General features: G+C 40.6%; 2 protein-coding genes across 8 annotated transcripts in view; one reads left to right on the top strand and one right to left on the bottom strand.

The window, feature by feature from the left end:
• Positions 1-1896, top strand: part of dpy19l3 (dpy-19 like C-mannosyltransferase 3) — a 42513-nt gene extending 40617 nt beyond the window's left edge. For all 7 annotated transcript variants that reach the window (XM_026293129.1, XM_026293128.1, XM_026293126.1 and 4 more), the window contains one exon: positions 1326-1896. In XM_026293129.1, the coding sequence (XP_026148914.1) occupies positions 1326-1529 (204 nt within the window). In that variant the 3' untranslated portion in view covers positions 1530-1896. The remainder of the gene's footprint in view (positions 1-1325) is intronic.
• Positions 1897-7905: 6009 nt separating this feature from the next.
• LOC113122715 (neural-cadherin) overlaps positions 7906-23146 on the bottom strand; it is a 245826-nt gene continuing 230585 nt past the window's right edge. Inside the window, exons 36-37 of the mRNA XM_026294237.2 lie at positions 10819-10973; positions 7906-9254 (exon numbers count right to left, since the gene is read on the bottom strand). Coding sequence (XP_026150022.1) covers positions 8649-9254; positions 10819-10973 — 761 coding nt within the window. The 3' untranslated portion in view covers positions 7906-8648. The remainder of the gene's footprint in view (positions 9255-10818; positions 10974-23146) is intronic.

Raw genomic sequence — 23146 nt, 5'->3', positions numbered from 1 at the left:
AGACAAGCTTCAGTCTGTCTGAGTGAGTGTAGTGAAACGTGGAGCCGGTGTGTCTGTGTTTGTGATGGCGTAAATGTCACACAGCACACACAATATCTGACATCTGGACAGCTTTATTGAAGGAATTCTGAGTTTACATCTATCTGTCCTTTTGTTTCTGTCTTACTTTCTTTTGTTTTTTTTTCTGTCTCATTCTGTTTTTCTGTCTGTCTTTTTCATTTTTTGTCTTGCTATTGTTATTTCCTTTTTATTTTCTCTTTCAGTTTAATGGCTTTCTTTTTCTTGTTCTTTCTTCTTTCTACCAAATGAAATCTTCACTTTTACTTTATGTATTATTTGCTATTTTTACAAACTATCACACTGCTATACATTAAATGGTACTGATGTAGAGAATGACATGCTAAAGCTAAATAAATATTGGGATCATGTACTCTATGTACTTTATGACTTCAACTGCTTCTGATTTCTGGGAAAAAAAGTCCCAGAAAACAGTGTGTGTCACTAGAACATTAAATATTCATGACTAAAAAAGCACCAACTGGTTTAAGTTTGGAAATGAGGATTTTTAGGTATTTTTTATTTAGAGTTACAGCCAAAACCCAGCTCATCTGCTTCATGAGGACTGTGTGGTTTGATCAGATTTGATACATAGTGTCCTGGGAATGTAAGCAGAGAAAAATCTCCCATCTCCCAGTTCAAACCAGAGGGAAGATCAAGGACAAAAACACCAATTAGAGAAATCTGTCAGGTGAGATAAACAAAACTCTGGGAGAAAACAATGGACATAATAATAATAAAACTGATTGAGAAAATGTATTTAAATAAGATGTTCTGATGATGAGCACCTCATTTGTTAAAATCTGTTTGGTCTCAGCAGTACCAAATACTATGATTATTTGATAGAAGCCTAAAGAATGACTTTCTACTATTTATTGCTAGTTGATGGGTGGTTGTTCGTATTTCTAAGAACAACCACCCATCAACCCAGCATCTTTGAGGCTGAAGTTTCAACACTTCCTCTTGGGGGGTACTGTAGTTTGTAAGATTGTTAGTCAGGTTGTTCTTCTAAATTCAACACTATTAGCAGCCATTTAATTACGTTTAATTAAGATAGCAATCAACAATAAAGACTTATTTACAAGAATCAGACAATCAAAAAAGCTTTGGCTCCAGACTTCGTAATGCTGCAAAGCAGTGCTGTGGAGTTTCTTACAGATGCAGCTGGCAGGAGGGTTAGGTGAAATGGGTTGATGATATGTTTGATAACACATAGCAGCTTCAAGAACACACACAGCTGATAGCATGCTTTTTCTATGTGCCATCAGATCATGGATGGACCTGGAGAGAATGACCCAGACCTCGTCCCTGCCTCCCACCCTCGCTTTTGTGAGGCAATCAATTCAGACGCACCATCTTACTCCGCTTTGTTCACAAGAACATTCCAGAACAAAACTTTCCATGTGTACCGTGTTAAGAAGAAACGCAAGAAAAGCCACAAGAGCTCGCCAGAGCCCAGCGCCACTCAATAGCAGGAGCACGACTGCAAGAAAAACCCTTTCAGAGGCCAGAGGGGAGAGAGACAGAGGAGAAGATAAAAACACTGAATCCTCACTGTTCCTCTGTCTTCTCTCTGCAGCGTGCCCAGCTATGATCATGCCCATTATTTTTTAACACATGGTTTTTGAACTGTGGTGTTGGAGCAGTGAGCCGGTTCAAGCATTGGGCTGCATTGTTTCAGTTAGTGGTGTACAGAAGCACCTATAAGAGTCTTGATTTGGGCTTTTATGTTCCCACCTGTCCACTTGCTCTTCTCCAGACTCTCACGGGTGCAGATGAACAGAAACAACTATTAAGCACTAAGCATGGTCTGGAACACCATGAGCACCACAAATCCAACAACAATGGGTGGGGTAGGGTGGGGGTGTGGAGTAGGGTTAGGGTATGGGGTTAAACACTTGAAACCAAGTTCCAAATTCTGGCTATTGGAAACCAACAGTAATTTAGTTTTTTTTAATTTTGTGAACACAGTACATTTAATGTTTAGTGAATGCAAGGTGCTGCTTTGCTTCTGACTTATTTCAGTTGTGAAGGGTTGAAATTAGTTTGGGTATAATAAACGCACCCCAAATGTGTTAACAGTTGGGTAACAAACTGTAATTTGGTTCTATAAGCTTGACTACAAGGGCTAGTTGGTGAGCTGGCTAACCACTATTATGGTAGCCAGCTGACACTAGACAGTCACATGGCTTCCTGAGCTTCTATTTTTGGGTGCTGTCCAAATTATTGTTCTTTATTGAATTGCATTCAATAAAGCATTTTATTGGTTGTTAATGGTTTTTAAGTGATAAGGTATTGGTTGTTAAGTGATAAGGTATTGGTTGTTAAGTGATAAGGTGCCCCAAGCTAACAAGCTTGCTAACTCCCTCTTTAGCTCAGTCGCTAATTAGACAATAAGTTTAGATGGTTAATTCAAAAGAAGCATTTGTAGTATTGACTCCTGTTTCACACCTTTGTGTTCCTCTTTGTGGAGCAGTCTGTGCTTTGACGGAGGAGAATGAATAACACTATATGGTGTCGTACAGCTCAAGCTACAATCGCCTCATCCAATTTGGACTCTGAGCTTGTCCATTCCCCCAAAGAATCCTCAAAGCCCCCCCCCCCCAAATTAAGGTCTGCTTACTAGCTGTTTTTGGAGGATTTCAAAAAGTCTTCAAAAAGTTCTGTGGCTGAAGAATTTCCATGGCAGCAAACTCAAACCCACCACTTAAATGTGATATGTTGAAAGTGCCAGTAAGTGGAGTTTGACTTGGGATTGTGTCCTGTTCTCTATACTGTCACAAATACATTTTAATGTTTATTCCAAACTAGTACTTTCTGAATTTTTTAAGCACATCCCTGTCCTAAAACGTGATTATGTGATAGTGAACTTGAGATCTATTTTTAGCTGGCAGAGTTTATCAAGATGGTTATAGTTGTGCATATCTATTGTGTTTGTAAATAAGTTTGAACATTAGCTTGTCTCTGCCTGGATTCAAATCAGCCGTCACTTCTTGGCGAGGAACATTTGCATCCACAGGGATAGCTGTTATCACTAACCCCTGAAAAGAAAAGGGGTAATATTCTTGTTATTCTTGATTCCCATCCATGTGGAAGCAGGTTTGTGCTTAAATGTGTTTTTGCTGTAAAACTGAGGTCAAAGCTGGTACCAAGTGATATTTGTGACATTGTTGTTGCTGTGATTTCTGTCATGTTTTTCTTTGTCGGCTCTGTGATTCTCATCAGCAGCAGCCCCAACCTTTTCACTCTCTGTTCTCTCTTTTCCACACACGCACCGAGACAAACACACATGAATAATGTAAGTGGTGAGGAAATTGTAGCAGGCTGACAACGACTCTGATTCCCCGCCGCAATCCAAAATAGTTTGTGGGAGAGAGAGGGCCAACACTTGCATATCAAACTGAGTCTTTGTGGTTCGAAAAGAAAGTAGGGAGGTGGAGTGGGGAGGACAGCAAAGGCTCATGTTTAAACAGCAGCAGGAGAGATGAGAGTGCATCGAAAACTGGATTCACAATGATCTGAACCCCTTCTTCATTTCCTTTCTCATCTTTAGAACCAAAGGGATAGCAGGAAAGAGGAGAGGAGGTAATTGAAAGGCTGGAGCTTTGTCGGTAATTATTGGTTGGCTAGTTGCTACAATGAGCCATTATGTGCGTACGACACAAATATGCACACATGCTTTTCCCTCCCTCCCTCATCTCTGTCTGTGTTTGTACATTTGCTAATAAGGACCTCTGTGTTTGATAATCCATACTTGCAGATGCATGAAAACTCCTGTAAGCAGTTGTTGTGGGGCTTTTGAAACGTGTTGTTCGTTAACTGTGTGGCCTCATGTAATGCATAACAATCGGATGAGTGTGGAACAGCACCGCTTGTTCTTCCACCCTCCTGCCTTCTTACTGGATGTTTAATTTAGAAGATGTCTGATTGCTTTATTTGAGAGCAAAGTGATTCCATTATGTTTGCCTAATATGAGTGTACTAATGTAATATTTTTTTCAGCATTGATAATTTCCATACATATTGGGATTAGTAGTTCATTCGGAGGCGCACTGTCTGCCCATGGTTTATATAATGAAAAAGAGATGAAGAAAGCCATTAACTTGTGTGCACATATAGAATTCGGCTGAACACTCCATTTAGGCTCATTATGAAAGAACTAGTGGATGCTGCTGAAATAAATGTGGCCACTTGATTTTAGGGAGAGAGAGATTTTCTTTGCTGTAAACTGGGCATGGGGCCAAATCCATTCTTGTATCTATTTTTTGATATAAAGCAACCAATTTCCTACTAAAAAAAATAAGTCTTTGTAATTTATTGTTACATGTCTGGATAGTTTATTGCACCCAGGTGTAATTATGCTCAATTATACTGGAGCGTTTGACAATATGAATCAGTCCTAATGCCCAGATTAAGTTTGCTCATTGCCATGGAACTGAAGAGCTAACTTTCCATTATTCTGGATGCTGTTGTCCAGAATCGTCATGTTTCTGTCCTTAAACTGCTATAGGTTTTTTTTCTTGTGAGTTTCTGTTTTTGCATCTTTTACTATGGTATTTTAGATAAATAATACTAAAATAAAATAATATATAGATTTTTTTTCCTGTTGGACTGAACATATTTTAGAGGTTTGAAGGCATTTTATTTTTTGAATTGAGTAAAATCTTAGGGAGACCTTGGACTTTAATAGACTTAGACTAAAACTTCATCCACAAGGGAAATTGCTTAAATAACTGTAAATTTGGATATGGCTCCGTTTCCATTAAACTGTCAATCTCAGTTACCCATATGTGCCACTTGGACATGTCCTGTGGCATCAGAATTGGGTCAGAACTCCAATTGAGATATAGTCCTGTTTTTGACCCTCTGGCAGCAGACCTGCAAAAACAGAGGTTCTCTTTGATAGATTTTTTAAAATGGCATTGATGCTACAGTGACCAATCACGTAGTAAGATGTTCCAAGGCATATGCTTTGGAGTTGGAGCATCCATGGGATTAAAAAAAAAGGTGAAGTTAAGTTGTTTTGTAATCTTTCTATGGATAAAGCCTCAGTGTAATAGCAGGAGGCTAGCCAAAAGAAAACAGATGGGCTACAATTAAGAGCATTGTTTCTGCCCACTGTCAACATATTAGCCTTAATTACTTGAGCCTCTTTTCAAAAAGAACGGGCCAGAACATAATCACAATGTTACACTGTTCCCTTTCAGGTTTACTTGCGATATCATGTAATGTATACTTATTCCAGAGTTTAGTCACATGACACGACTATATTATTTATATATTTTTACACAAATGGTATTTCTTCTTAGGTTATTTTAATTTCACCTAGCTCAGATGGTTGCATTCTGCAGTCTCACCACTAGATGCTGCTAAATCTTGGCAGTTCAAATTTTCTCCAGGTATTCACTAAAAAACTTCACCTGTAACTATGGTAACTGTACACAACAAAGATTGAAGTTGTAGCCCTAAAATGCTTAAATATCAAAAATGCAAGAAATGCCAGGTTAAAATGCCACTAAATGAACAAGACTAAAATATCTTCCAAACTTGACAAAAACCAAAAATAGCAACATTTTTAAGAAACTAACGAAAATCAAAAGACAAAAGTGCTGGTATGTGCTGGTATGTGTTTGTGTTTCTTTGACCAATTGTTTTCATTTTATTTGGCAATTTCTTTTGCAAAGAATCCACTAAACTTGTGTTGTAGAGCTGGACATTACTAATCAGAAATTAGATAATCTAGTAAAAGTTTACTCTTGAATTAAAATGTTCTCATGTCAAGCAAGTTAGTAGTGGAAGTGATAGTAAAGATACAAGAATTAAGCTGAAATCTAATAGACGCATCCATTCTCAGTGGCAGTATGACCAATAAGTATTTTTTCCAACAATGTAATTACCTGAAACTTCATTTTCCATTTTTTTGAATTTTTTTTTTTTTTTAGATGCAGTCACGATGCAGCAGTCACTGGTGCAAATAAATGAATTTATTGAGAAAAAAGATCAAAACAAATACAAAACACGTAACTGTCCAAAGCTCATCATCACTGTGATGATTAAAAAAAAAAAAAGATATGTCCGGTTAGATTTTTTTTCAGAAGCTGCACATTTTGAACTTACAGTGCATTTATTGACAAAAAGCAATAATTAATCTATTCCTCTATTTACAAATGAGGTAAAAACATTTACTTTGTTCACAACATGTCTGAACCCAGAACACAACATTTAAGAAGCCATTTCATGGTATGAATGAATGGTGGTCGGAAGTGGGTTGTTGATTCTTACATCTGTGGAGAGAATGAAGCATGAACTGTTTTCATCCTCTGCCACTCTGTGTTCCCCAGGCTTGGCCTTTCTCCACAGAGGAATAAGGAACAAGTGTCCCTCTCTAGAAATTTCCCCACAGTCTAAAAAAAAAACAAAAAACAAAAAAAGCTGTGTGTCTCATAGTTCAGGTATCATCCCACAATGTTCTGCATTCTCACCTGACCACCAAGTCTTTTTTTAAAAGCTGTATTATTTCCTTAGATTTTTAATAAATATGTTTCTGGAAAGCCACAATCTGGGAATTGACTCCTCTTGTTGACTTTTTTTTTAAAGTACCCACAATCCTTTGGTTTTCTCCAGCATGACAGCAAGCCATCAGCTCTTATTAGGATTAGTGGCCTGACATGTTTTCACACACTCCCACCCTATAACTGCTCTTTGCTGACAGGCATGGTTGTGCCAGTGTGAAGACAAATAAAATGAGCATTATGAGCGCTGCTTCTTTTACTAGAAGACAGCACCTGAAATGCCAGGGTGGCTTTTTAGAGGATTGCAGGGGGGAAGGGGCTGAGGAGGTGAGGACACGTGACTTCTGCATTTATGTCATTTGCTATGCAACAAACCATTTCTGCAGAGGACTATTTCTTCTAGCATCTTCCCCTTCCCTACAGCTCCCCACAGAGCTGCTCAGCTCCACAGTGGCATATTTCCACCACAGAGCCAGGCACTTGTTAAAATGGTTCCTCTCTGCCTCCTTTCCTCATTCAACCCTCTACCCTGTAAGCATCTCTCTTATCAGAGGTGAAAAGAATAGATGTTGTTCAGATTTTGCACTTTACAATTGTTCTGTTCCTTTTTTTTGTTTTAGGCAAATTGTTTCACGTTTCACAAGAGAAGGAATTCTTTTTGTTAGGTAGAGGTGAAAGGGCAGGGAAACGTAACAACCAGATTTCAGATGGAAGCCAAGCAAGCTTACAATTGGGATGTAGCAACAACAGTTATTATTTCTCTGCAATTTTCTAGCAGTTCATTTTCTCACATTCACAATTAAAACACACTCTCAAAAGAGTATTTGGTAATTTAGCAAGGGACAATAGATTTGTGTGAACTGCCCAAAACCCAGCACAGCTCAGAACTATATATGTATAATCAATATGAATCTCTTTCATCCTCCTCCTCATTCCATTTTTATTGAGTAGTCACCTTAGAAAACCATTTGACATAGTTTGTATTCTAGCAATCGTCAGTTAAAATAGTCTCTTGCAGCCACTGCATTTGGTACGGCTCAGGAAGGGCATACACAGAACAGAGCAACAGAGCAAGTATTTCCTCCTCCCACCGTCCACACGTCCGCTCTCATTTCTTTATTACAAAGCTGTTTGAATTTTGGTGCACCCTCCCTCGGGTGAGGAGGAATGAGCAGCGGAGGAGCGTGAATGAGAAAAGGAAATCAAATGAAGACGAGGGTGCAGTAGAAAGCTTGATGTCTTACAACCCACGGAGTGTTGAAACTTGAAACACCCAACCAATACAGAATTACTCAACCCAGAAAAAGACACATTACCAGGACAAAAACAAAAACAAAACATGAAAAAAACAAATCTCACCCTGCAACCCAGTGATGGTTGAAGCACTTTTTCTCATACAAACATCGATAGAAGCTGTGTACAGCCAGGCAGAGAAAACACTAAGTGTCCACTATATAATGAAAATCCAAACTCTGTATTATATGAACTACCCAGTATGATCCCAGTCATCATCACTGTCTCATGTACGGTAACAGCAGATTCGTTTAGCAGCAAGGTCCTAAAAATACTTTTTGTGTGGCATTTGTGATTTGCTCAGGTATAAAACTGGTCAAAATATTTTAATTTCACATTTAGGTATTCAGTTGACACTCATCCAGAGCAGCTTCACAACAAGTGTTAGAAAATGGAGGAATTGTGGGGTTGTAGTGACTGACTGGGACAGTTCTTTTTTCTGACAGTGAAGCTAAGCTCCATCATGATGAGTAGCCAGGGTAGGGAGTGATGTTCTGAAGCCTTTCACCTGACTGGCAGGTTTGATAATGTCTGTTCCTGCAAAATTGTAATCCAAGAGACACTTTTCAAAGGACACCTTCATCTGACTGTTCGGCCACCACGCTGAATGATGAGGGTCATAATCCAGTAAATACAACACTTTCCCTGTCAGCAAGTGCAAGGTGTGGAGCGAGTCTCTCTGACAGTCAGTCTCTCGCTGTTTTCCCGCCTCAGTCACTGCTAATTGATTGTTAGGGGGTAGGCTCATTTTCAAGGACCTATTAATTTGGTCTGTGTGTGTCTGAACTCAGAGATCGCTGGCCTCACCTCGCTCGTACAATGCCCGTAGCTTCTCAAAGCGTGGCCCCCACTCCCCAAGTGTCTCCTCCCTCCGTCCCTCCCCTCCCCCATCCCCACCACTTGCCCCATCCAGCCCTGCAGAGCTGAAGGAGCTGAGGGACCCAGCAGATGAGCCCCCTCCCTCAGTGGAAAATACCTGCAGAGAGTCAAAAGGCCCAGTGTCTGGGTGCTGGTCGGCATCACGGATAATCTCACACAGGTAGCGGGCAAGGTCCTGGCTGGAGAAGGACAATGAGCGGCGTGCAAGCTGAGAGGGGCGGGCCTGGCCCTGGGCTGAGAGTCTGGTGGGAGGGACGTCCCTGCGGATGCTGGTGGTGGTGGCGGTGGAGGAGGTGGAAGCTGCTGAGGGAGGCAGAGTGGTGGAACTGGCTGTCTGGCTAAGGGAGTCCAGTGGCTGGATGGAAGGTGGGGCAGGGGGTGTCTGATGGAGCAGGTGGTGATGGTGGTGGTGGGGAGGAGGTGGGTGGTGCAGGGCTCGGGAGCGGCTGTATTGCACCGACTGGGCCGGGCTTGGCTGGAGTGACTTCTGCAGCTCTGCCATATCGTAGGCATTCTAGAGACACACACAAAGCAAAAGTCTCAGCACAGCAACTGCATAAAAAAGGAGAGGTAAGAACAAAAAGAAGAGTGAGGAGAGAGAGTTGAGACAGGAAAAAATGAAATATGACAATAAGAAAGTGGAAAAATGAAAAGAGAGCTGAAACACAATCAGCTCTCCTCATTACGTTTACTGTGAATGTTCCACCTTTTTAAGTTTCACCTCTTTCTCAATGTACTCTCAGAGAAACCACTACAATTTTGAATGTATGTGTGTGAGAGACTAGATAAAAAAAGAATAACTGGAGGTGATTCAGAAAGGGTTTACAAGCCACCATTACTTTTACATGCATTGTAATAGGAAGTCATTCAGTACTAGTATGATTCCACCAAAACTGTAACCACGGTAGCAGAGATGATAAAATGAAGGGATGTGGGAGGAAGAGGAGAAGGAAGAACTGATATGCACGGAGGAGGTGTGGGTCTTTGTAAAACTGATTATGTGATGAGTGGAAAGTGCTGTTTTTATTTCTCAAGAGAGCTCTCAAACAAGACTCTTGAGAATTAACTGCGGCATCTGTTCTGCTATAGGAGAAGAGGGTTGTATTTGTGTGTGTGTGTGTGTTTTCTATGTGTTTGACTGTAGGAGATTTATAGTACATAGGGCAAGATCTTGAGGGTTTTAGGTACTGACAAGGTGTGACAACAATCTGTGTAGGCAGATCTTTTTTTCTACTCTGTACATGTGTGTGTGTTAGTGAAGCAGTGGACACATGTTTAGCTCGATCAAAGATGTGATATTATGCAAGCTCTGAAGTACTGTGCTTGTGGGTTACACTTGCTGTTGGAGAGAGACGATAAGGATTTTGCGTGGGCCTAATTACAGCACTAGCACGCATGCACACAGATACACACATACTTATATATCCATCTTTGTGAGGACATACCTAGACATAATGAATTCTTTAGACCACGCGCCTTTCCCTTGTGGTGAAGCTACACTCACTGTTACACAGAAGCATGTATGTGTGCAACTATTGTCCTGCTGTACATTGAGCTGTTCTGAACAGCACACTTTTTAAGACTTTTTAAGAAATACTTAGCAGTTTCATGGTGTATTCAGTCAATTGGGAATATAATCCTCTATGGGTATGGGTGGGTGTATGTGTGTGTGTGTGTGTGTGTGTGGTGTGTGGTGTGTGGTGTGTGGTGTGTGGTGGGGGGGCGGGGGGGGGGGGGGGGGTGTATAACAGTAAGTGTCCTCACAAAGGCAGAAATATGATATATGATATATAATATGATAATGTCTGTCTGTGTATGTACCTGTTAATCCTACATTGTGGGGACTGAAACCTGTTAACACAGTGACATGTAAGGACTTGGCTTCCTTGTGTATACCAAAGCTAGGTCCCCACCGTATAAATCACTGAATGTTAAGGTTGGGGTTAGGGAATCGGTTTAGGCAAGTAGTTTTTATGGTTAATGTTAGTGTACGTGTCCAGGAAATGTAAGTAAGTCAATATAACCTCCCTACAAGATATAAAAACACGTTTGTGTGCATGTCTGTCAGAGTGGCGAACCTGGTCCTCTTCCCCTCCTCCTTCCTCGTCATAGTTGAGGACGTTCTCTCTGATGTCCTCCCACCCATCGTGATGAGCTGAAACGTGGTAGACACCTTCCTTTAGGCCTTTGTAGCTCCTCCAACGAGTGTAGAGGAAAATGCCCAACAGCAGCACTGGAGTTAAGACAGATCCATTGGCACAGGCATTAACACTTCAAATTAAATGATTAAGACAAAGCACCACAAAGAGCTGCGATTTAATGGAGTAGGCCTTAAGCATCACTTACCAATATGTGAGTTGAAATGTGATAAGAGGTAGGGACCATCTGATAATGATACTTCAGGTTTTAAACAAGATTTTATTGCTGGTATTTGACAAAATATATTTCAGAAACTTCAAAAGATTGTTTGCAAAAGGTAACTTTTGAACGTTCAATGTGTGATATTTAGAGTAATCAGAGTAATCAGAAATAAAATACTGTATTCATAAATATATTGTCATATTGCATTTCTTAATCTCAGAATCATCAATTTAAATCTACATAAGGACTGGGTCTCGTTTCATGGAGGCAGCCATGTGTGTCCTGCCATTTTTCTACAGTAGCCCAGAACAGACAGACCAAACACTGGATCTAGACAGGGAATTATTTTTTGTTTTGAAGGTGACGGCCACACTGTACTGCTAAATCTTTCACATTTCTTCAGCTACTATATGTTTCTCCCTGTTCACCTGCAAGAAGCCCACATTGTCTGTCTGGCATTAATGTTGGTTTATTAGCTGTCTGCTGTGCCTAGAAACAATGGCAATGAGGGAGGTGACAGTCAAACAAAACCACTGAGGGTAGTAAAAGTAGCTCAGTGATGTTAAAACACTCCACAGGGTTGCATGGAACTGCAGAGTGGCTTTATATTTCTCTGTGGACTCCTCACTACAAGCAAACCCCTTTCCCTTGTAATTAGCCATTTAACGCTTAGTTAAAGTAAAAATATAAATTGGAGAAATTTTAAATAAAACCAATAAGACTGAAATACCAGGAAGTTAGGAAAGTTTTTTTTTCATGTTTTGTCTTTGTTAGCTACAACAGGCTTTTTTAATTCATTTAAGTTTTTATGTTATTGATCTTCAATTTCATGCCATCCACCACAATGGCTTGCACGCATTCTGTAGAAAAGGTAATGCCTTTATGTATTATGCAATTATGTATTTCACTTATGTCATGTTGGGCAGTTAGTATAATATAAAACGATTTCATCATATATGAACATGACAGCTTTAACTGGCCAGTATCAGATTTTCAATTAAAGATAAAAATCTATTTAAAATGAGTTGTATCCTCCCTCATTAATACCTGTCAATATCTCTGTAGTTAAGGTTAATTATAACTTGTTGGTTAGCACTGTTGCCTCACAGCAAGAAGGTTCCTGATTCGAAACCCAGCAGGGGCCTTTGTGTGTGGAGTTTGTTCAAGGTTCACATTTTGACACTAAGATGTAGAAATGTGTAAAATAGTTGTTTGTTGCAGCCCTACAAGTCACTTGACTAGCCTTTTGATAATATTAGCTTTGCACCCACACAAACTCTTTCACATTGCCATTAATATTTTTCCCTTTAATTCAGATGTGCATTTTCCTCATCAAATTAAACTACAGCAAACAGATTTTCCCCCTACAAAACTCATAGAGTCTGGAGTGCAATGTTGAGATAATATTTAATAATTTACAACCACGTTATTAATTGAATTATTTTCTGATTCATACACTAATCGCCTTTTGCAAAGACTGTACAGAAGAACTGTGTCAACTGGAAGCACCATAAATTCCCTGGTTGTTCAAATCCTATTAATCTGAGATAACACATCACCACGAAAAATCATCTTAAACAATTTAAACACATCTGTCACGCCTTCTCTAGAAACTTCTGTTTTTTTCTTTTAAACCATCCATCTCCTACATCGCAACTAAAACCTAGCAGCCACTGCGTCATGTAAGCACACTAGCAGACGGTACTCAAATGCCCTGTGAATTGATAACACCCCATTAAACAGCCTACCCTCTGACAACTGTGAGAGTAAATTCACTCAGCCGGCAACCAGCTGCACAGTATGAGAGGAAAAATCAATACTCATTTACTGTCAACTTGTCCCCTTTGCGACAACTCCAGTGTCTGGCAGATTTATAAGACCAAATTGTTTCAAAAATGCACTGTTTCATTTTTAGAGTGGCATTATGGTTTTTAATGGCCATGAAGAAGGGAAAAAGATAAAGAAAGTGACAGACTTTTGGCAGAAGACACATGTACTGTGGCTGACTGCTGCAGAGATTGACTTGATGCTAGAGAGGCAGTGACTTGGCAAAAACAAGGTCATAGGTTCAGTCCCTAGCCTCAACTGCAGTGGTCCTCATTTACTGTGCGGTGCCCAGAGCTTCCCAAAGACAGCAAAAAACAAAACCACCCAGCAGTCTGGAGGTTTCCTAAGTCAATGAGAAAATGAGGCTTGAGGCTTTAACATCTGGTCATATAAAAACACTAAAATAAGAGCGGTAATCTGCTGACAAATTTTCTTAACTTTAAATTCACTGGACATGACCTTTGCATAGAATGTATATTTCATTGTCCCACAAACAATAACCTGCTTAATACCAAATCAAGACAAAATAATAACTAGTATACAACTCCTCATGATATTTATAAGAGTAAAGATATCCTGGAGAGCTTCTGACAACCTGTGGTGCTACGGACTAGTGGTTTGGTAAGAGGGTCCCTGTTTTGTTTGCATTTAATGCTCTATTTGCTAGTGCAAGAACAAAAACAAAACATGTATGAGAATACAAGCAGTGCTAAACATTTCTGCTTTTTGTTATTTTGCACTATTGCCACTGGGGTCTAATATTCACAATTTTGGACATCATTCATACTGGTTAAATTGTTCAATTTAACTGATTAATGGTGCTTTTTAAATTATCAGTTTAATTAACAGATAGAACTGATAATGGCTAAAACTCTGAAGATAAGAGTTAACCGCATTCATCTTGCATGAAAAGCATCTATTTGTCATTCAACTAGCGGATCGGTCGTGGCCCAGGTTAACAATAACTGCCACTGGTGCTGTTGACCTACAGGGCGCCAGTGGAAATTGGACTACTGTTGCTTGAAGAAGGAGAGGAGGAAGGCGTGTTTGTAGGCAAAGAGAGAAGAGGAAGGGCAATGTAGGGACTTTGTCAGGGAAAACTAGAGAGTTGGCTGATATGATGGAGAGAAGAAAGGTGGATATCTTGTGTGTTCAGGAGACCAGGTGGAAAGGTAACAAGGCCTATATATTAGGAGCAGGGTTCAAGCTGTTTTATCATGGTGTGGATGGAAAGAGGAATGGAGTAGGAATTATCCTGAAGGACGATTTTGCTAGGAATGTTCTGGAGGTGAAGAGAGTGTCAGATAGGGTAATGAGTCTGAAGCTGGAAGCTTGAAGGTGTGATGTTGAATGTTGTCAGTGGTTATGCCCCACAGGTAGGATGTGAGTTAGAAGAGAAGGAGAAATTCTGGAGGGAGATGGATGAGGTGATTCAGGGTAGCCCTAGTGGTGAGAGAGTGGTGATTGGGGCAGACTTCAACGGACATGTTGGTGAGGGAAACAGAGGTGACGAGGAAGTGATGGGTAAGTTTGGTATACAGGACAGGAATGCAGAAGGACAGATGGTGGTAGACTTCGCAAAAAGGATGGAAATGGCTGTAGTGAACATATTTTTTCACACAAGTTGATCACATCTTGTGCAGCTGTTTCAACCTGAAAGAGATCAGTGACTGCAAAGTAGTGGTTGGGGAGAGTGTAACCAGACAGAATACGATGGTGGTGTGTAGGATGACTCTGGTGGTGAGGAAGATGAAGAGGACAAGGACAGAGCAGAGGACCAAGTGGTGGAAGTTGAAAAAGGAAGACTGGCTTTCAGGGAGGAGCTGAAACAGGCTCTGGGAGGTCAGGAGGTTCTTCCAGATGACTGAACAGCTACAGCTAAAGTGATCAGGGAGACAGGTAGGGTTCTTGGAGGAAAGCAGATAAGGAGACTTGGTGGTGGAATGAGGAAGTTCAGGAGTTTGTTAAGAGGAAAAGGTTAGCTAAGAAGAAGTGGGACACTGAGAGGACAGAAGAGAACAGACAGGACTACAGGGAGATGCAGCGTAAAGTGAAGGTGAAGTGTATGAGCGTATGAGGATTTGTATGATAGGTTGGACACTAAGGAGGGCGAGGTGGATTTATACAGGTTGGCGAGGCAGAGAGACAGAGATGGGAAAGATGTGCAGAGAGACAGAGATGGGAAAGATGTGCAGCAGGTTAGGGTGATCAAGGACAGGGATGGAAATGTGTTGACAGGTGCCACAAGTGTGATGGAAAGATAGAAGGAATACTTTGAAGAGTTGATGAATGAGGAAAATGTTAGAGAGCACAGAGTAGAAGAGGTGACTGGAGCAGGAAGTAGAAAAGATCAGTAAGGATGAAGTGAGGAAGGCGTTGAAGAGGATGAAGAGTGGAAAGGCAGTTGGTCCTGATGACATACCTGTGGAGGTATGGAAGTGTTTAGGAGAGGTGGCAGTAGAGTTTGTGACTGGGCTACTTAACAAGATCTTGGAGAGTGAGAGGATGCCTGAGGAATGGAGGAGAAGTGTAATGGTGCCCATCTTTAAGAACAAGGGAGACGTGCAGAGTTGTGGAAACTATGGAGGAGTAAAGCTGATGAGTCACACAATGAAGTTATGGGAAAGAGTAGTGGAGGCTAGGCTGAGGTCAGAAATGAACATTTGTGAGCAGCAGTATGGTTTCATGCCAAGAAAGAGAACCACAGATGCAACATTTGCTTTGAGAATGCTGATGGAGAAGTACAGAGAAGGCCAGAAGGAGCTGCATTGTGTCTTTGTAGGTTTGGAAAAAGCGTATGACAGGGTGCCGAGAGAGGAGCTGTGGTTTTGTATGAGGAAGTCTGGAGTGGCAGAGAAGTATGTTCGAATGGTGCAGGACATGTATGAGAGCTGTAAGACAGTGGTGAGGTGTGCTGTAGGGGTGACAGAGGAGTTCAAGGTGGAGGTGGGACTGCACCAAGGATCGGCTTTGAGCCCCTTCTTGTTTGCTGTGGTGATGGACAGGCTGACAGATGAGGTTAGACAGGAATCTCCGTGGACCATGATGTTTGCAGATGACATTGTCATCTGTAGTGAGAGCAGGGAGCAGGTGGAGGAAAATCTAGAGAGGCGGAGGTTTGCTCTGGAAAGGAGAGGAATGAAGGTTAGCTGCAGTAAAACAGAGTACATGTGTGTAAATGAGAGGGACTCAAGTAGAATGGTGAGCTTACAGGGAGTAGAGGTGAAGAAGGTGGAGAATTTTAAGTACCTAGGGTCAACAGTCCAGAGCAACGGAGAGTGTGGAAAAGAAGTGAAGAGATGTGTGCAAGCAGGTTGGAACGGGTGGAGGAAAGTGTCAGGTGTGATGTGTGACAAAAGTGTGTCAGTAAGAATGAAAGGAAAGACGGTGGTGAGACCAGGATGAGGCAGAGCTGGAGGTAGCAGAGCTGAAGATGTTGAGGTTCTCTCTGGGAGTGACGAGGATGGATACGATCAGGAATGAGGACATCAGAGGGACAGCTCATGTTAGATGTTTTAGAGAACAAGCCAGGGAAGCCAGATTGAGATGGTTTGGACATGTTCAGAGGAGGGACAGTGAATACATTGGTAAAAGGATGCTGAGGTTAGAGCTGCCAGGAAGGAGGCCTAGAGGAAGACCAAAGAGGAGGTTCTTGGATGTAGTGAAGGAGGACATGAGGATAGTTGGTGTGGGTGAGGAGGATACAGAGGATAGGGTTGAATGGAGGCAGATGATTCGCTGTGGCGACCCCTGAAGGGAGCAGCCGAAAGCAAAAGAAGACATTTAATCCATATTATTTAGTATTTAATCCATAGTGTTGTTTTATATTGATTTTCCCAAGTGAAAGGGAAAAGGGAATTGTGTTAAAAAAAAGTTGTGGAAATAAGTACTTTTTTGTTTCACTGTAATTAGCGCACATGATATGACATGTACATACATACTACAGACTGTGCGACTCTGTTGCACACAAACAACATTTTTCTAATGGACTCCATTAAGACGTTCTTGTTCTCATTTGAGTGAGAAAATAAACAACAAACAAGGCAGGATGCAATGTCACTAGTGGCGTACACAGAAATTTGATCTCAAGCTACTGTGGGGATGACTGCACTACACAGCATGGATCAATATCCTCTGTACATTAGTGCTTATGACTATATGAGAGGCCTATAGGTAGACTGAAGCAAAGAGGTGTGCTGTTGCTTGGTATGGTGGTTCATAAGTTCACGAGTTAATGTGTTTACACTTCCTTTCTGCTGCTGCCATCTGCTCAATAATGAGTGCACCGAAGAAGTGGCTAGTATAAACTCCATGGAGAAACAAGTACGGAAGTTGGAAGTTAGGGTGTACAAGATGAATCTGCACTGTTCAAAGACTCTCTCTAGAGGGTAAACAGAGAAATGGAGAAATTGAGAATTTGATCAGTATTTCTGACAGGTTGTGTGTGTGCATGACAGAAAGAGAGGGAGAGAGGGTGAGCCTGCAACAAGAGATTATGTGTTTATTTGTTTACAATGCCTCCAAGGTCCCAGTGTCTCTGACCATCACTCCATTTTTGTTTAGGTTTCTCACTGTCTCTGCTTAACTCATATTCCTGCCTTATATTTACAGCTCCCTACCTCTGTCCATCCTACTTTAACTATTTTTGTCCTCCATGCTCGCTCCCCTCAGTCTCCTTTATTCTATTGATTCCAATCATCTTTAACAACAACCACTTTGTTAGGTCAAACCCTGAAGCTACTCCTGGATATCCAGCAGGCACCTTGGGCTACACCATGGTAGATATTATATACACTCCTCAAAATGTCACTCAAACCTGTTCCCTCCGAAATGGCGCAGTCATAACTGACAAACTTTGAGCTGATTTTGTAAGCAAAATGTCTCAAAACAATGAAAAACAATTAAACATCGTGCTGAAGCCTCTAAAAACTCCCATGCCACCCCTTTATTTAAGACCAGAAGCACAGTAGGGCTAGCTGACGAGTAGGGAAATTCATTGTACCTAGAGCAGTTAAAATGGTGTTGGGTGAGTGTACATGTAATGGGATTTACAGTCAGACAATCAATATCTGAGATGCCCTGCAATAAGATTAGTGTTTATGAGTATATCAACACAGGTCAATAATATAGTATGGACTTTAGCCTCATCAACTTATAATTCTGTTTACTGCAGCCATTTGTCTCCATGTGCTTATCTATCACCACTCTTCTTACCGCTCTTTTTTGGTGCCATCATTAGACCTACCCCAATCGCACTTTGCTTATAGCCTCATGGATGCAATGAGGAAAATACCTGAATTCAAGAATAACAAATGATTACTAATACAGAAACACGAAGCTGTTTACTAAAACTATCTTAAGCCTGACATCGTCTTCCTGTTACTCTTTCAGATTAAACCCCTCCAATAAAAATAATCAAGCTAGCTTCATCAGTTTTGGAATTTCTTTTCAGCTCAGATAGTGCTGAGAAATGCAAATCTCTCCACGCTGCCTTTTTTTCATGTAGATGTTTTCCTAAAGTATGTATTTGTCATTCATTTAGCATGGTCTGAAGCAGCTATGGATGGAAGTGTTCAGAGATGAATTTGGCCACATCATCATTAAAATATTACTGCAATAGGGCTCCAATTTGCATCCAATAAGTACAGAGATGAATGTTCAATGGCCAATTAAATTTTAAAGAACATACTGTAACATATTCTTATAGCAGTTCAGAGTATTTTAGCAGGAGCTACAAGGAGATTAAGGAGGAGATGGATGTTTTAAGAAGACAGTCCTTGCTGTTATAGTGCAGTAATGATCCAGCAAATGTTGCAGAAAGTAGCATCCAGGATTTGACCTTGGGCAGCAGTGGGCTAAGCAGAGTTTTCTATCCAAAACAAAGCACAAAAAACACAAGAGTATGAATCCCTACCCAAAAGATAGAAACCAAATATCCAAGGCCTGAAATCATCTAATCACCAATCAGCTTTTCCATTCTGCCCAATATATTCTCCATGGTGCTTTGGATCAATTTTGAATCACAGGTGTGTGCTGGGAAAGATGAAAACACAGAAATAAATTCTCTCTTATTGTTTTGGTCATGGGGGGTTAGGGTGTGGGTGATAGCAAACAATCTCACATGTCAAATGGACACGCACTGACCTTCACATTTTGAAATTGTCAGTAGGGAATGAGAAAATCGGCTCCAGTTTGAGAACACAAGCTCGTTTACTCAACACAGCACTTGCTGAACCAGTAAGAGGTGCAGTACCAATAAGAAGCAGTATTAATAGCACTCACAGGGGACAAAAGGAGCACAGGAACAATGGAACATCTTAGGTAAGGATATAAATCTATTTTACATTACCCTATATTTATGTTCAGAAAACTTCACCACTAAGAACAATCAGGCTAACTTCCCCAGTGGTGGATTTCGATCAATCTAATTGGATCCCCAAAGCATTTGTTCAAACTTCACACTCTACAGGTGATAGTAGCCAACATTGCCTTTAATAGCATAGTTATATCTAAAAAGTATTACCAACAATTCTGTAACAAAGGTGCAAAAAACCTGTTCTATCACTATAAAAGGATTAAATGAATGAATTAGGCAGCAGATTGACATTAACACATGGTGGTAGGTAAGTCAAGATGAAGACTGATTTGTTGATTGGGGAGCCTTTTATTTCAGCGTCAGATCTAAATTATGTCAAGTTAATTATTGTGAATGATGTCCAATTATTTAGTGTAACTTGGTGTATAATAACTTTGAGGTAACTTGAGATTAAAGGGTTAATCTTCGTAAGGCAACTAGATATAGATTCAAGATGGCATCTTGTTGCTCATCTAATGTTTAACTGAAAAGGTGCTTCAGGTTTCTGTTCTTTTGGGCCGATGTGCATTTTCAGGTCATCCTCTGACTCAGTCAGCTGACAGCTCTTGCTCACTATAACTTCATTTTTTTGGACAACTGAAATTACATTTATTAATTTGTTTTTTGTCTTTGTATGGTGAAGAGTATATTATCAAATGGCTGAATGTCTATGGGGAAATATCAGAAAGGCTCCTTTGACACTGCTGGAGGGGCAAATCCAGTGTCTGTTTTTGATTGACAGCAGCTGACAGGCTGAGATCTTAACAAAGTAAACTAACCTTCACTACAGCTTACTTGGCAGCCAGTGTATTGATGGCAGTTGCACTGAAGGGACACATCAGCATTTGAATGGACTAAAGTCATACTGTACTTGAAACTATGATGCCAAAATAACTGCACAGCCCAGTGCTGATTTACATATCAGTGTTAAACTGACATGAAAAGGAGAAAATCCTGGGGTGTTCAGAAGAGTGACCAACACTGGGGAGCTGAGAACCGGGATGGTTCTGGTGGACGTCCCCTAAGGTGAACCAGGAACCAGGATTCATCTGGTGGTCTCCGCAGAGGCAGCCGAACCATGGGCAGGAACAGGAACATGAGTGGTTTTGACAGAGGCGGCTGAACCACTGGAATCACCAGAAACAGGGAGTTTGGCATTGGCACCATTTACTGAGCCAGTAGAGGAATCCGTAGCTGAAGCAGCGGCATCGGAAACATCACCTGGCCACCCTGAGTGTCGTTGGAGACGTCATCTGACCCACTGGAGGAATCTGAAGGAGTGATGCTGGTAGCTTCAATCGACCCAGTGGAGGAGTCTGACCCTTATACCCGTTGGCACACTGAGATCCGGTTGCGGAGAACTCATGCAGAGCAGGAGGACAATGGCAAAGGGCCAGATTTAGTCTGCAGCGAAGACTCTGAAAGGAAGACTGAAGACTCTGGCTGAAGGGCTGGAGACTCTGAAGACTCTGGCTGGAGAACTGAAGATTCTGACAGCAGGACTGGAGACTCTATCATCTTCCTAAATGGCTTACAACCTGTACTGACTGTGAATTCACACATGAACTGCTTCACCTTCCTTCAGTAGAAAAACGCAGACTTCCCTATCAGACTAATTATCTTTGACTTATAATGCTGATAATGTACTCATGGCTTCCTCAGCAGTACCCAGCACCACATGAATTAAGTAGGTATTAATGTACTTTCAGCAGGAGAGATTTGTGCATTCTGCACAATATGAAGGATCTGATGGAAGACTCAGCAAGGGGCTGTCTATGCTGTGTTAAATCAAGATTAAAATGGGTTTGGCCCCTGAGCTTGCTGCTGTGCTGTCAAACCAAGATTGACTTTTGTCATTTCAGTGAGACTGACGTGTTTTGCTTTTGGGCATTGTAAGTTGATTGTGTGATTCTTTCTCGGATTTCTCTTGATGATGAAGTTTTAAACAGATCCTCCAATAAAAAAAAAAAAACTATTGTAAATTAAAATGAGAATGTATGAGAAGAGGTGTTTACTATATTATTATATTAATTATAGAGCACAACCTTGTAGGTATTATCAATCTGATAAATTTCTCTCAAATGGCTTCATTCAATATAATCATTTTCATAGACTGGCAAATGTGCTCTATACTCAGTTTACAATACCATGTTGTAAATAAAGTATTCTAATTCAATGCGGTTCCATCAAAATTGAGTCTTATTTGCATCAAAGATCAACAATGACTACTGAAACTGACATGAAACTAGGAAGCAGAATCACTGTTCTGTTTGAACTGTAAAATAGTCAGTTCACTCAATCAACTTCTTTTTAACCAACAATATCAGGCCATGAATGCATTGAAAACATTGGCTTGGTGAGGACGTGTTAAGCACAGCCAAGCATATAGTTGTTCACAGTAAAGCACATCAACAAAAAAAGCCAAATTTCATTTTCATTTGTTGGCAAAACAGAGAATTTAATCCACTACAGTTTGATGTATTTCAAACTATAAACCTGACAATGAGCACAAACTAAAAGTTAAAAGCCTACTAAATGAATGCCACACTACTCTTAACGAGAAGAGAAACAATTCACTAAGAGATTTCTTAATTTCAAAGCTGAGTGAATCCAAATGGAACCAGCCAACAGAACCAACCCAAGATCCAACCAAACCGATTGAAGATAGCGTAATATTTTTGAATTATGTGGCTCTCTGCCAAATTAATGTTATTATTAATATGATTTGAGTAAACAGGACTTATTTTGAATCTTTCATAGGTGCTATACTAACTGCAACTCTGTTTCATCTTTTGCCAAACTTTCAACAATACACAAAGATACACTAGGAAACAACTTAACCTTGAAGGACTTCTGGCATGATAGAATCAATGTAGCAATCACTGAAGTGACATCTTAGCTCATCTGGCAGAGGAGACTGAAAGGACATATTCAGTATCTCATTGACTAACACCTGTGTCTCTAATCTGATATGCTTCTTTAATCTCCCTCCTACAGACTTGCCTTCCATGGCAAGTAACTGCTTAGGACTGGACAGAACCACTGTACTGATGACTTTGTATGTTACAGATCAAAGTTTAACCACAAGTACTTTTACAGTTGATCATCTTACAAATAACACCAGAGGTTTTTAGATCCATTTCCACCTTTATTATCCTACTTGCTTCACCTCCAGGAAGCTAAACTGAAAATGTCAAGTCAAGTCCTTTCAGTCCATGTTTGCTGCCTGTCTTGGATATTTTCTGCTATGTATTTGTGCTGGCATTGCTGTGGTGATTAATTTGTGAATTTGCTAGAGGTTTCTGAATGCTTGAAAAAACTGTAACATCCAAGCTTTCAGAGCTGTTCACCAGCCTTTTAATGCAATGAAGGACATGAATCATAGTTTGTCACTTTGATTAGCATGTTCTGTGTTTCATCCATTTGTTACTATACTTTCATTTTACCTATCCCAGCTGACATTGGGCAAGAGGCATGGTACAGTCTGGACAGACAGACAACCAATCAACACATTTACACCTATGGACAATTTAGAGCCACTAGTTAACCTAATCTAGCTTACTATGCATATGAGAAGAAGAAACTTTGAAACGAACAAATCAATACATACTGAGCATGGAGCATAAACAAACTTCAGGATGATTAACTTATTATACTGAAATTAATTAAACGAACGGGTAATGCAAAGTAGAAAATCACTCTCAAAATATTGGGTTGTTTTATGAAACTATCTGGTATAATGTAAAACATCTGTGATGGACTGGTGACCTGTCCAGGGTGTACCCCTGCCTTTCATGAAAAGAGAGATGGAATAGACTCCAGCAGACTCCTTAACTCTTGTTAAGGAATATGCGGGTATAGAT

Source organism: Mastacembelus armatus, chromosome 3 (assembly GCF_900324485.2).
Source record: "Mastacembelus armatus chromosome 3, fMasArm1.2, whole genome shotgun sequence".
NCBI classification, from domain to species: domain Eukaryota; kingdom Metazoa; phylum Chordata; class Actinopteri; order Synbranchiformes; family Mastacembelidae; genus Mastacembelus; species Mastacembelus armatus.
This window is presented reverse-complemented; position numbering and strand designations above follow the sequence as displayed.